Source organism: Vespa velutina, chromosome 17 (genome assembly GCF_912470025.1).
Source record: "Vespa velutina chromosome 17, iVesVel2.1, whole genome shotgun sequence".
NCBI classification, from domain to species: Eukaryota; Metazoa; Arthropoda; class Insecta; order Hymenoptera; family Vespidae; genus Vespa; species Vespa velutina.
In genome coordinates, this window is record NC_062204.1 from 2822232 (window position 1) to 2836093 (window position 13862).

The following is a 13862-nucleotide window of genomic DNA, read 5'->3' on the forward strand; positions in this document are numbered from 1 at the left end:
AATAAATTAATAAAGAAAAAAAAAAAAAATTGGTATATTAATTAATATGTAACAAAGCGATATTATTACAAGATGTAATTAATATATACCAATGCTTGTTTTATTACAAAGACTCAAGGATTCTTGGATCGAAACGAATTAATCATTGGTATGGTATATATGTATATATTTGTATATGTATATCATGTCAATAATTAATTAAATATAAATATAAATATAAATATAAATATAAATATAAATATAAATATAAATAAATAAATAAATATATATATATATATATACATATATTTATTTATTTATTTATTATGTATTAATATATACTTGATGATAATAATAACGTAAAGATACTATTACAAAATGAATGTTGCCTTTTGTCACACTGGTTAATGGGAATGAACAAGATATTAATTACATACGATTAGTGATATATAAATAATCTATTATATTATGTATATATATATATATGTATATGTATATATATATATATATATATATGACACACTACTATGTACAACATGAAGATTCGTATGGTCGTGATTGATATGTGTTACATTGATGTAACGCTTCCCTACTTTGTGGAACAGTAGGGTTACCAAATAAATCAACCAAACACTTTAAACTCGTTATTATGTATTTTCCTAAACATTAAAATATCTGTGTATACACAATAGTTATTGCGAACTACTAAATACTTTTTTTTTTTTTTCATATCAAAACGATTATCATTATGGTTTTTATTAAGGAATCCTGGAGTTGTTTCTCATCTTTCTTTTTTTTTTTTTTTCAGAGTTTTGATTTTTACTTGATTATATCTATGTACGGATTGTTTTAAAGGTAAAGTAAAAAATAAGGTTTTATTACCTTTATAAGAACATAAATTTTATAAATTTTCCATTTCAATATTATGTGCGATTTGTATGATACATTCGAATACATTTTTTAATTTATGTCAACGAATGGATCTGATGAAATTCTTATCAAATATATTCTATAGATTATCTCTTTAAGTTTTAATCGTTTTATTCAACACAACGTTTTCCATCATCATTTTATTATTGATATTTTCTGTAGATGATAATACGGAAGATAATAATTCGTTTGCTTGTTGCGGTAATATTTTGGACGGTACATGAAAGAAATATATCATAAAACCTGTTGCCAGAAGAAGATGCATACCAAGTATTATGGTAATATATATTATTCTATGCTTTCCTGTAATATATATACATACATATATATATATATAGATATATATAGATATATAATTTTTTTTTATTTAATAAACGATTAAATTTTAATATTATAATAATATAAAGATATAATATATATATATATATATAAAAATCTTCTCTTACCTGAGATGACAGGGTACAATGAACGAAGCAATACACCACCCGATAAAAATGTGGCTATTATCACTAAAGTCCACTGTAACCAATTGATTTGTATTGTCCACAAAAATGCAACTGGAATGTAAATGGTTAAAGAATATCCATAAAGGCATATAATCTCTAAAAGTCCTGGAGATGCGTATGACTGAAAAAAAAGAAGAAGAAAAAGAAATGAAAAGTAAAAAAAAAAAAAAAAAAAACCAAAGGATTTTGTTATTCTGTGGAGGTGTTCAAATGAAAAAGATAAGATAAAAAAAAAAAGGGAAAAAGAGAAAAAGAAATATTATATAATTTACTTCTATCAATTCTTCTTCCGTATTTCTCATACTTGTTGTCCACTTCAATGCACCCCATAAGACAAGTGGTAAAAGCCAAGCATATAAGAATATTGAAATTGCGGCATATGATATTAAATGAAAATCATATCTCCAATGATAATGACTAGAATTGGCCGTTTGTAAATAATTAGCCATGTTACCGCTTATTGCTATTGAGAATACTAATGTAACGCATATCCAAAATGGACCATACAAATCTGGATTAGGTCTTATGTGCGTTACCAAATAATTTTCAGTAGTATGAGGAAACATTGATCTTTTTATACGTTCTAATACATCATTGGTATTAACATTAAAAAACTTCTGATAATATTCAATTGTCCAGAAACTGTACTGAGGTATATCTGTTAAAATAATATAATGATTAATGAATAATAAAATTAGATTATAACTTTGATCAATGAAATTAAATTGATGTATTGTTATAGAGAAAAATTGATTAATATATGTTATATCAATTATTAACCTTCATTTCTGTTGGGTATACCATGTAGATCTTCAAGAATACCGATTCCTGTAGTATCATTTGGTAAATTATTAAAAGTTTGATGAGTGGAAGCACCAATGTCAAGTTGTGCTTGGCCAACGTTACTTGGCTGATTCATCGTAGAAAAATCATGGAATGATATAAATTGAGAATCTGTGTTCTTTGTACGATCACCGTCCATGATTAATTCTAATTATTTTGCTTTATTTCTAAAACGTATTTGACAATTGCCAGCTGGGCACATTGCGAAAAGGAAAAAACACCATATCGACTAGTCATACGATAGTATTTCGATATATATCGTTCGTAGTCATAATAAATCGTCCAATCAGAGAATAGGATTATCCACGATCTGTGATAATACATTTAGTACTACATTAGTCAAAATCATTGATATAACATTCGAGAGAAATAAAATGTGAAATTATTTATAAATTTTCATTTTATCGTTTTATTATTAATATTAGATCGCAAAAATATTAATAAAGTCATTCGTATTGTTTATTTTTATTTTGCTGATAATCTCAAAGCACGATATAAAATTGTATAATTAATGAGGGACGAAAAAAAAAGAAATATTTTTGAATATCACGTGATAAATACTTCTCAGCCCGCCTTTTTTCAATTGGCAAACAAAAAAAGAGGTTACATTCAACGTACATAAATATTATTGTTACGCGTATCATTGGCTTATTAAATATATCAATATGTAATTTATTATTAATAGAATACAAACGAGTATTTTTTTATATATATTATACGAAAAAAAAAAAAAACGAAAGGTAATGTAGGACAACAAAATATATTTATTGTTTTGTTTGTTTTTTTTTTTTTTTTTCATGTGCAGTTCCAACAACCTACATATACTTTATGTACAGCAAGCAAATTTTTTTTTTACTTGTGGTAAATCATCATAATTATATTTCGAGATATTTTAAATTACTAATAATTAATTACGACTAAATTCATTTCAATGTTTACAAGCTTTTTTCCTTGTTTTTTATTTTTTTTATTCTTTTATTTATTTATTTATTTTTTTTTTTATTTTTTTTCTATCTAAGCAGGAAGTAAGTTTTTATTGTATATGAATGAGAAAACAACTTTTTGTGTGATTTTTAAGAAAATTATTCCAGAATTTTAATAAGTTACTAATTGATTTGAATTGTTATTATATATAAAATTAGAGAATTATGTGTGTGTGGTGTGTGTGTGTGTGTGTGTATGTAGGAGGAGAAGGGAAAATTTTTTAGTGTCCTTTGTGAAAATATCGCGAACACACATATTCCTTACTTTTTATTGCTTTTCCATAGAAAGAATATCACATGGTAAATGGTGAATTCTTTCGTTAAAATTTCTAAATTCTTTGTTCCGAAGTATCTCCTTGCTTAGATCATAGAAATTTATTTTAATCAAGCTATCCGATAAATGCAGCACGAACATGCTTAAAGGAACAATTCATTATTTTTCAGGCGCAATATATTATACAATATCAATGTCCGAATAAAAAGTTAGGCTCGACAACAGATAGGTGATATTTTTTTTTTTATAGCTTGTATTATTTTTCCTTTTCTTTTTTCTTTTTTTTTCTTTTGTGTCTTTTTTTCTTTTTTTTTCTTTTTTTTTTTTTTTTTACAACCTGTTTTGCTATTCATCGAGTGTTGTGTATATTAACTGCATTTATTATTGCTTTTAATATCAGCTATCCTTTAATACTTCTTTCAATATAGATCCTGTATTTCTTGCTGGGACAAAATCTGGGAATGTTGGAAGTGTAACATTAGAAAGCAACAATGTAGAATGATTAGATGACGTTGAATGCTGTCTGCTATGCGTTGGACGAGGTGAGGACTAAAAATATAATATTTATTATTACGATTGAATAAGATTTTCTTTTTTCTTTTTTTTTATATTTTTTTTTTTTTAGTTTATATATATATATCTTTCTTACCGATGAAGATATTGGCAAACCAGGTAATTGTGGTTTTGGTTTAGATTCACTTTCTAAAAATCTTACAAAAGCAGCTGAAAGCGATGCCTCTTGATCCTATAATAAATATATATATATATATATATATATATATATAAATGAATGTTATATTAAATATTATTTGATATAAAAATGTTTATACTTGCCTTAGTAGGAGCGCCATTTCCACCGCTAAGACGAGAAAACCAGCTGTTATTTGCAATACCATTGTTAAGACCAGCTTTATCTCTATCGTTTTCTGTGAAATCTAATACAGTGGCAAATACTCTTAGAACAGATGATTTGTCTGCTGTAGACGAAGACAAATATCCAAGCAAGAGATTTTTCATAAGGCTCCTAAAAAAAAAATGATTTATTTATTAATGTTTATAAGATAATATACATATATATATATATATATATATATATATATATATATATATCATATAATTTAGAAATCATCAACTTACTTATCAACTTTTCCTACTCCACTTTGCATTGCTTCTTCTATTCTCTGATCAGCAGTATTTACCAATTCCGTTAATCTTTCAACTGAAAATTAATAACAGAAAATCAATGAATATATATATACATATATATATATATATATATATTTATTTATTTATTATATAATATATAAATTATATCATACTAGTAGGAAACGAATGCTTGTGATATTGATTTGACTAAATGATCCAAATTAAATAGAAGAAAAGTGAAAATTGACAATAGGAAACTTCCTTTAAAAAAAAAAAAAAAAAAAAAAAAAAAAAAAAAAAAAAAGACAATTTTTGATTTATATATACGTGTGCATTCATTGAGACGTTGTAAAGTTGGCAGATTGGTACGCTGAACGGACATGAGCGCAAGTATAACACAAGTACTGGTAGTTTTGATATTACACCAGTACCTGATGTAATACTCACACCCACATCTTAATTGCACATGCTGCATTCTCTTCGTTTATCATGCCGTTCTAGCAAACTAAGATATCATATATAACATGCCACTAAAATTAAGAAAGCTTTTGTCAATATATATATTTAACTACTATTATTTAAATATATTGTGTAAGAAATAAATTTTATTTCAAGATTTCCAATTATATATTATTATTATTATTATTATATTATTATTATTATTATTATTATTATTATTATTATTATTATTATTATTATTATTATTATTATTATTATTATATGGAATAATCTCTTGTGTAATTTCAAATTTTCAAAATTTTTTCCCCCTTTTTTTCTGCAGAATATTAGCAACGGGTGGGAAACCCCACGAGGTAATATGAGCTTCTACATTTTACACACTCACGGTTACCGCATGAGATTACCCACTTCTACGTTACCACCAATTTTGTAACACGTATGTATATATATATATATTTTTAATTTCAACGATTATGCGATTAAATATTACAGTATCTAACATACATTTTGATTTTGTAAAAACTCATATATTTATATAATACATTAGATTCATATAATTTTTAATAAATTATACTTTTTTTTATATTTAATTTAATTTGTCCATATACCTTAGATAATAACATAGATAATAATTGAATTAATATCTCAATATACAAAGTTTACAATCATTTTCATCAGATCTAAATAAGTACTTACATTTTTAAATATTCAATTAATTATTTAAATAAAATCTTTGTATCTAATAATTTATAAATTTTAATATGTCTACATTGTTTACTTGCTTGTGTTGCATGCGTCATTTAATAATAATACCAAGGTGTTATATATATATTAAGCCATTTACATATTGATAAAATATCAAGGTCTCAAAAGACTAGCAAAAGCTTCAAAGTACAAGTATCTTTATACATTTTGTTTTATTTATTTAATTTTTTTTTTTTCCTTTACTTTTTTTTATACTAAAAGTATTAATAACAAAACAATACCTTCATATATATATATATATATTTATGAAGAAACTATAAAATAATAACCATAACAATCAGTTCTTTTCTTTTTTTTTTTTTTTCCCAACAAAAAAATTTTATACCTCCAAAAAATCACTCAAGAAAATGTCCACATTTAGTAAAATGAAAGAAGAGAGCACCAGCACCAGTGGCAATGCATGAGCCAACCAAGATGTGATTTAGTGTGCAAAGGCGGTGGGGTCTGATTCGTAGCCGGATACCAGCAAGAATCCTGGGGCTACAGTTTAATCCCAGAATTACCAGCTGATATTTGACTACACTATCAGATATTATATGTGTAATGTCTTTTCACAGATTAGTCACAGCATACAGTCAAACTGATGATTGTAATGTAGTTTTGATCTTGTTGCTAGTATTATCAATTTTATTACACCGAAGTTCTGTAAATAACATTTCAGGGGAATACCAAGAAGTTATAACCAATGTTTTTATATTGTCAAAATCGTAGAAGCATACAATGTGTGTGTGTGTGTGTGTGTGTACCAAATGTATGTGTTAAAAAAAAAAAAAAAAAAAAAAAAAAAAAAAAAAAAAAAAAAATCGCAGAATAGATAATAATTATTGAATATAAGTACGACATACGCGTCTCTTATAATTACTTAGCATACAACAATCTTTAAAAAATAAATATTTGTTCATTTATATGACAATAATCATGAGATTAAGGAAAGCAAAAACATTTTTCTTTTCTTTCTTTTTTCTTTTTTTTTTTGTTTTTTTTTTTTTTTTAAAGGCAAAATAATTGAAATATGTATTACAAATTATTAAAAATTTCAAAACACTAACCATGCGATATGTAAAGAACAAGATGCAAACAAAGATGAAAAAAAAAAAAATGTATAAAAATATTTAAGGAATTACCTTCTTGATTTAATTGCTCTATTCTTTCTGTTTTCTTATCCAGCTGTTCGCTTAATCTAGATGCAGCTTGCAAATACTCCTGAGCTTCTGTTAATTGTTCCTATATGCGTATATTATATATATATATTTATGTATATATATATATATATACATATATATGTATTAAATTAATTAATAATTTTATTCGTTTAAAAGATATAGAAAAATTAAAACGAACCTTGAGACAGGAGATTTCGTTTAATAATTCTTCTTGTTTCTTATGCGACTCCTGAAGTTGCAATTGTAACTTTTCCATAGCTCTTTTAATATCCCTTTCCTTTTCTAGAATTAAAATAAAAAAAAAATATAAGCGAATAATAATTAATTTCATAATTGTTATATCCAAGAAAAATGATTTTTCATACCTCTTTGGAATTGTTCCAAAACTATTTGCAAATTAGTTAAAGCAGTCATTTGCGATAAAACTTTATCCTCTGCCATAGATAATTTATTTTGTATATCGTCCCTTTGTTGAATAATAAGAGACATTTGTTGTTGCAACGTTTCAACTTGTTGATTCGCTCTTATGCTCGCCGATGTGTATACGGTAGAAGAATTTTTAAGTTTTTCCTCAGCTTGTAATAATTTCCCCTCTAATTCTTTACGCATTTCCTCAGCTATTAAAGCTTCCTCCGTATAACTTGATTCAATTTCTACCAAATGAGTTCTCAATCTTTCTAATTCTTTACCAGCGTTAACTTCTTTACTTTGACTTTCAACAAATTGATTTTGTAACATTCTATTATTAGATTGTTCTTGAATCAAAGCAGCCTCCAATGCGTTACATTTATCATTAAGAATTCCCATTTCTTGTACTTGTGTCAAATGTCCTGGAATTCTACAAATTTCTTCATTATTATCGGTGTCCTTAATATTTTCCAATCGTTCCTGTAAAATTTGTAATTCGTTTCGAGTTTCCGCAAGTTCGATATCTTTATCCTTCAACAATGTAGTTATTTGATTTTGCTCAGTTAACAAATTTCGAACTTGAGATGCTTGCTCATTTAAGAGTAGAGTTAATCGTTGAATTTCACCATGATACTGTATACTTTCATTGTGTTTAACGTGAACTAATTTTACAAGTTCATCTCTTTCATTTTGTATAGTTAGAAGATCATTCGAATTAGCTGCATTTGCTTGATTATTCAACTTCAATGATTCAATTTCATTATCCTTCTCTTTGATAAGATGAGATAAACTTTCTATCGTTTCCTTAGCCATAATAGAATTTTCTTTATTAGCTTCAATAGTCGATTCCAATTGATTTTTCATTTCTATTATTTCCATTGTTAATTTATTATTTATATCCTTTAATCCTTCATTTTCCAAATTCTTTTCTTCCAAATTATTTGTTAACTTATGCCTTTCATTTTCAAAGGAATTTTCCTTTGACAAAATCTTTTCATTTGTTTCAGATTCCAACGATAAAATATTCGATTCCAATTGTTTACATTTCTCTTCGGACAAACAGATTTTATTGTTTAAATTTGTTATCGTATCTCTCAAAATTACGATCTCGTTATAATCATCTTGTACCTGAGCCATTTCCTTTTCCTTTAAACGTAAGTTATTTAATTCTGTTTCAGTTTCAATAAATTTATTCTGTAATAAATTTAATTCCTTCGCAGCAATTTCCTTCTCTTTTAAACGTAAATTATTTAATTCAGCTTCAGTTTCTATAAATTTATTTTTTAACAAATGTAACTCATTTTCAGCAGCTTTCTTCTCATTCAATTCTTTTTCGAGTTCATGAATTTTATCCAATTGCCCATAAAGTACATTATTCTCCGATAAAAGTTCATTTATCTTCTTTCTGGCAATATCAAATTCATAATTTATCATAGCATATTTATCTTCGTTATTCGCAAGTTGTTGAATTTTTTCTTTGCACGTAACTAATTCCAATCGAAGTTCCGATTGTTCCTCTTCGAGCAAAGATCTTTCAGTGTTCAACAGTTCAATTTTTTCTTGGGATTCAACTTGATTCGCTGTCAATTGATCCAACAACGTAGTATTCTCCCTCGTGAACTTTTCTTTCTCTTGGCTCAATTGCATTATCAATTCTTGTTTTACATCTGCCTCGTGCAAAGCATTGTCGAGTTCTTTTCTCATATTAAGTAAGTCATATTCCAAATCATTTCTCTCAATATTTACCATGTCCAATTTTTCACGTAATTGTTCCAATAGATCGTTCTCCTCTTTCTTTGAATCATCAGAGGTTTCCTTAAATCTAGCCAAATCTGCTCTATACACTTCATTTTCTTTAATCAAATCGCCATTTTCACGTTCGAGCTCATTCTTAACGTCCAATGTAACTTTCAATTCCCTTTCCAATTCCTCCATACTACAAACTGAAGCTTTCAATTCGTGAGCTATATTCTCTTTACCTAATTTAAGCTCTTCAATGGTTTCCTTATATTTTTCCAAAGACATTCTCAATTCGCTGGTCTCATTGGAAAACTCTAACAGTTTACGTTTTAAATCTTCCACAGAATCTTCCTCTCGCCTTCTGACATCAGAATGTACAATATCAACGACATTCTCATTGTCAATAAAATTCTCTTCTAAATTGATCTCACCGTTTTCCAATTTCAATGATATTAAATCAGTAATATTTGATCTCTTTCTCAATGTATCATTTTCTTCCCTTAATCGTTTAACTTCCTCCTGTAAGGATTCCGTTTCAGTTTCCAATGAGGCAACACGTTCCTCGCTAGCTTCAGGAATAGATGGTAGATTCAATTTCAAATGTTGAATATTTAACAGCAACGAATCTATGTGAGCCTGCATGTCGTCGCATTCAAGCTGCAAATTATCCCTCATTTCCGTCGTCTCCTTTAGATTTCGCGTAATCTCGGTTACCTTCCTTTCTAAAACGTCCTTCTTCCAGCTTGTTTCGACGTATCGTTTCGCGACAGTCTCAAAAATTGACTCTTTAGATTCACTCGTTTCTACGCATGAATTTTTCAAAATTTCCTTCACCCTTTGTTCCAATTCGTACAATGAATTATCATTATTATTATCATTATCATTATCATCATCTTTTCTTCCTTTATTTTTGATACTTTCACATTCCTCAGTTTGAACATTTTTCTCTTCGCTTTTCAATGATTCTTTTTTAAGTGGACTCTTATTTGTCTCCTCCATTGAACTAAGTTTAGTTTGTAATTCCAAAACTTTACCTTCTGCCTGATTATAATCAACGTAAAGTTGTTCATAAGCATTTTGAAGGCATTGATGTTTCTTCTCAATATCCTCCTTCAAAGACAATAATTTTTCTACGAGGAAAGAGATAAAAATAATTAAATTTATATAATTAAAAAATTTAGAGTAATATACACATTTGTCTTTTTTTTTTCTTTTTTTTTTTTTTTTTTTCTTTCATTCTAATCTAATCAAACTCTTTAAACAATTACAAAGTAATATAATTGATTTATTTAAATGTTTTTATACGAACCAATTGATTCCGTGTGTTGCCTATCAAGTTCCTCGATACCTATATTAAGATTCTTATTTTCATCCTGCAATTCAAGAATTTTTCTAGACAATTCAGCTTCCCTATTACTCAACGAAGAACTATCCTGTATATCTGATTTGAAATTTTCAGATTCATTATTTTCATTAGTTTTATCGAACTTCTCATCGGTATCAGACTTTTCCTTTTTGCCGATTAAAGAAGACTTTTGTTTATCATTTTCCAAATTTCTCAGAGCTTCTCGAATCAGTTTGACCTTTTCCTGATAATCCAATTTCGATATTACCGTATAAAAATCATTTACCAAGGCTATTTCGTCTTCCTGCATTCGTTTAACGTTCCTTTCGACTTCACGGTTCTAAAGACCCAAAAAAAAAGAAAAAAAAAAAAAAAAAGAAAGAAAGAAAAAAAGAGAGAAAAGGATTACATAATTAATATCGAAAATAATAAAATAGTTTGAAAATAATCATTTTATACCTTCTCTTCCATTCGTACGATTCTATTCACCATATCTTGTTTAGCTCGTAAATATTCTGCCTTTTGATGGCCATCCGGAAGTTCGTCCATAATACTTCCATTGTTTACCTAAATCAAAAGAAAACGATATATCCTTAGAGGATCTACTAATTTTAATTATAGAAACGATAAAAAAAAAAAAAAAAAAAAAAAAAAAAGGAAGAAAAAAGAAAAAATAAAACAGAAAAGATTATAATCTGACCTTTTGTGTTCGTTTAAGTTCAACTTCTAATTCACGTATTTTCATGGTGGCTTGGGCCAATTGTTCCTGCAATTGCCTAGCATGATTCTGATTTTTTGAATTACGACTTTTGATCGACGTTGGATCCCAAAAGAAAACATCCCCATCTTCTTCTTGGTTTTCGTTCTAAGAAATAAAAAAAACGAATAATAATAATAATAATAATAATAATAATAATAATACATATATATATATATATATATATAAAAGAAAAACAAAAAAAAGTAAGATATAACAATTAAACGAAAGATTAAAGCATAGAGGGACAATTTTGTCATTTGGGTTTATATTTTTGATATATTTTTTTTCTTTCTCTCTTTTTATTCATTTATTTATTTATTTATTTATTTATTTATTTTATTTATTTTTTTTTTTTTTTTTTTAGATCGACAGACGTTCTCAACGAGATGATCGGAGCTCAGTGTTCCCAACGAGAATTAGGATGATTGTCTATTGCATTAGAAATAGTCGTGGGTATTGAAAGGACACTAATGCTCTGACGATTCGAGTTAAGAAGGAAAATGCATCCGCCGCGGGCAGCCGTATTATTAGCGACTTAGTATTGTTATGCACGTTTACATAAGCATCTGACAGTGTGTCAGACATTGAATGAGAAAGAAAGAGAAAGAGAGGGGAGAGAGAAAGAGAGAGAGAGAGAGAGAGAGAGAAAGAGACAATACGAAACACTGTGGTGTATACACGTCGTTGTTGGTTGTGTTATGTCCTAGCGTGCAGGTCCGTGGCAAAATGTAAAAAAGAAATAAAAGAAGAAAAAGAAGAAGAAAAAAAAGAAGAACGAGAAAGATATAAAAAATAAAAAAGAGAAATAAAAAGAGAGTCAAGAATTATGCAATTCGAATATTATTATCGCTCGTAAGAAAAAGGAAAAAAAGAAAAAGTTATGACTTTACAGGAAACAAAATATAAGTTTATATATACATATATATATTATTATTATTACTACTTTTATTATTATTATTATTATTATTATTATTATTATATTAAGAGACACTACGCCTCATGTGATCCAATAGGCCATTCGAATTTGCCCGCGTAACCGAATGAGAAAGGATGTCAAGATTTTGCACGCGGAGACCTTACAAAATCCTTGTCATTCCACGAAGATTGTCTGAGTTATGCAACGAACGTTCTATGATGGCCAAGTTGTCCTTACACGACTCTGATATATTTAGCTTTTTTATTTCTATCTCTCTTTCTATCTCTCTCTCTCTCTCTTTCTTTTTTGTTTTGTTTTTTTTTCATCTTCATCTTCTTCTTCATTTTTAAACTAAACATCCATAAGCTTAATATTTTTGATTATAATAGAGGATCGAGAATGGGGATGGTCACGTGGTATGATCGACGCGATCGGCCATCTTTTTGATACGCGAAGAAACAAAAATGGCGTCGAATTTGGATATAAAAGAACTTTCATATCAATTGCGTTTTACCAATATGAAATTTATTACCTCATAATTCTTTAAAAGCGAATCAATGTGTATATATGTATATGTATATATATATATATATATATATATAATATGTGTGTGTGTGTGTGTGTGTGTGTATACAAGGTGGACCAAGTTTTTAGATAATTAAAAAAAAAAAATTTTTTTTCGAGACTTTGTAAATTAATTTGTTTGCTTTTTTCAGATTGTAAAATTATAAAGTTTAAGAATTTAAGATCCATAATGTGTGTATACATATATGCACACACACACGCATACATATATATATATATGTGTGTGTATCGTCGTCATTAGTCATGAAACGGTATCCCAAAAAGACCCATAAAGAGGAGGATATAACTAAACATAAGTTCTCTTTCCACGTATACAATGCATCGTTCCTTTGACACCAGACTTTTAAAAACGCGTCCGAAAGAGGCTCTTCATCTAAAAGTCAATTCGTAGTTCGCTTTTCAGAGAACGCATAGCCCGTCGGTGAGTCGATCGTGATAAAGAGAAAGGAAAAGAAAAAAAAGAAAGAGAGAGAGAGAGAGAGAAAGAGAGAGAAGGAAGAAAACCGAAGGCGATACACTTCGCCTTGCCATAGATTCGATCTTCCTTGGAAATGCAAATAACGGTTAAAGACCATTTTTTATATTCATCTTTTTTAAGATCTCTCTCTAACATCTATTGTATTGCTAACTAAAACCGGATGGATAATAATATCCTTATGGACATTTTAAGTCGAAGGTCTCCTCCTCTTCATCATCGGTTTACTACTGTCAATATTTTCTATTAATTTTATTGCTAATCATTTATCTCCTTGGTCTACTTTATCTCTTTTTATATATATATATATATATATATTTCTTTATAATAATCTTTTATGAATTATTTATAACAAACAATTTCGTCGTTTTATTTTCTTTTTCTTTTTCTTTTTTTTTTTTTCCTTTCTTCATAATAACATACTTCTCGTAAAATGTTAATATTGTAAGAGATGATTAAGGAGAATATATTATTTAGTAAAGAAAGGAGGAGGTTCTAATAGAGAAACTTTGAGTACCGTTCATGTAGGACAAAGTAAGAGAGACCTCAGAGTTAATCGGTAATCTTATCCTGTAACCAAGTCGT

General features: G+C 27.5%; 2 protein-coding genes and 1 long non-coding RNA gene across 4 annotated transcripts in view; 1 reads left to right on the forward strand and 2 right to left on the reverse strand.

The window, feature by feature from the left end:
- Positions 1 to 610: 610 nt before the first annotated feature.
- LOC124955147 (protein YIPF1) lies at positions 611 to 2505 on the reverse strand. The gene is made up of 4 exons (XM_047509127.1): positions 2196 to 2505; positions 1688 to 2073; positions 1356 to 1536; positions 611 to 1212 (listed from the first exon to the last, which is right to left on the reverse strand). Exons 1-4 carry the CDS (start codon positions 2395 to 2397, stop codon positions 1004 to 1006), a joined length of 978 nt encoding a protein of 325 aa, XP_047365083.1. The 5' UTR covers positions 2398 to 2505; the 3' UTR covers positions 611 to 1003.
- Positions 2506 to 3673: 1168 nt separating this feature from the next.
- Positions 3674 to 13862, reverse strand: part of LOC124955144 (thyroid receptor-interacting protein 11-like) — a 41053-nt gene continuing 30864 nt past the window's right edge. For both annotated transcript variants that reach the window (XM_047509112.1, XM_047509113.1), the window contains 10 exons: positions 11242 to 11406; positions 11001 to 11108; positions 10506 to 10881; positions 7414 to 10326; positions 7227 to 7330; positions 7010 to 7109; positions 4653 to 4734; positions 4350 to 4539; positions 4165 to 4260; positions 3674 to 4064 (listed from right to left, as the gene is read on the reverse strand). In XM_047509112.1, the coding sequence (XP_047365068.1) occupies positions 3912 to 4064; positions 4165 to 4260; positions 4350 to 4539; positions 4653 to 4734; positions 7010 to 7109; positions 7227 to 7330; positions 7414 to 10326; positions 10506 to 10881; positions 11001 to 11108; positions 11242 to 11406 (4287 nt within the window). In that variant the 3' untranslated portion in view covers positions 3674 to 3911. The remainder of the gene's footprint in view (positions 4065 to 4164; positions 4261 to 4349; positions 4540 to 4652; positions 4735 to 7009; positions 7110 to 7226; positions 7331 to 7413; positions 10327 to 10505; positions 10882 to 11000; positions 11109 to 11241; positions 11407 to 13862) is intronic.
- Positions 3873 to 12151, forward strand: LOC124955150. The gene is made up of 3 exons (XR_007102778.1): positions 3873 to 4057; positions 5443 to 5556; positions 11666 to 12151. It is a non-coding gene; the product is annotated as an uncharacterized LOC124955150 (long non-coding RNA).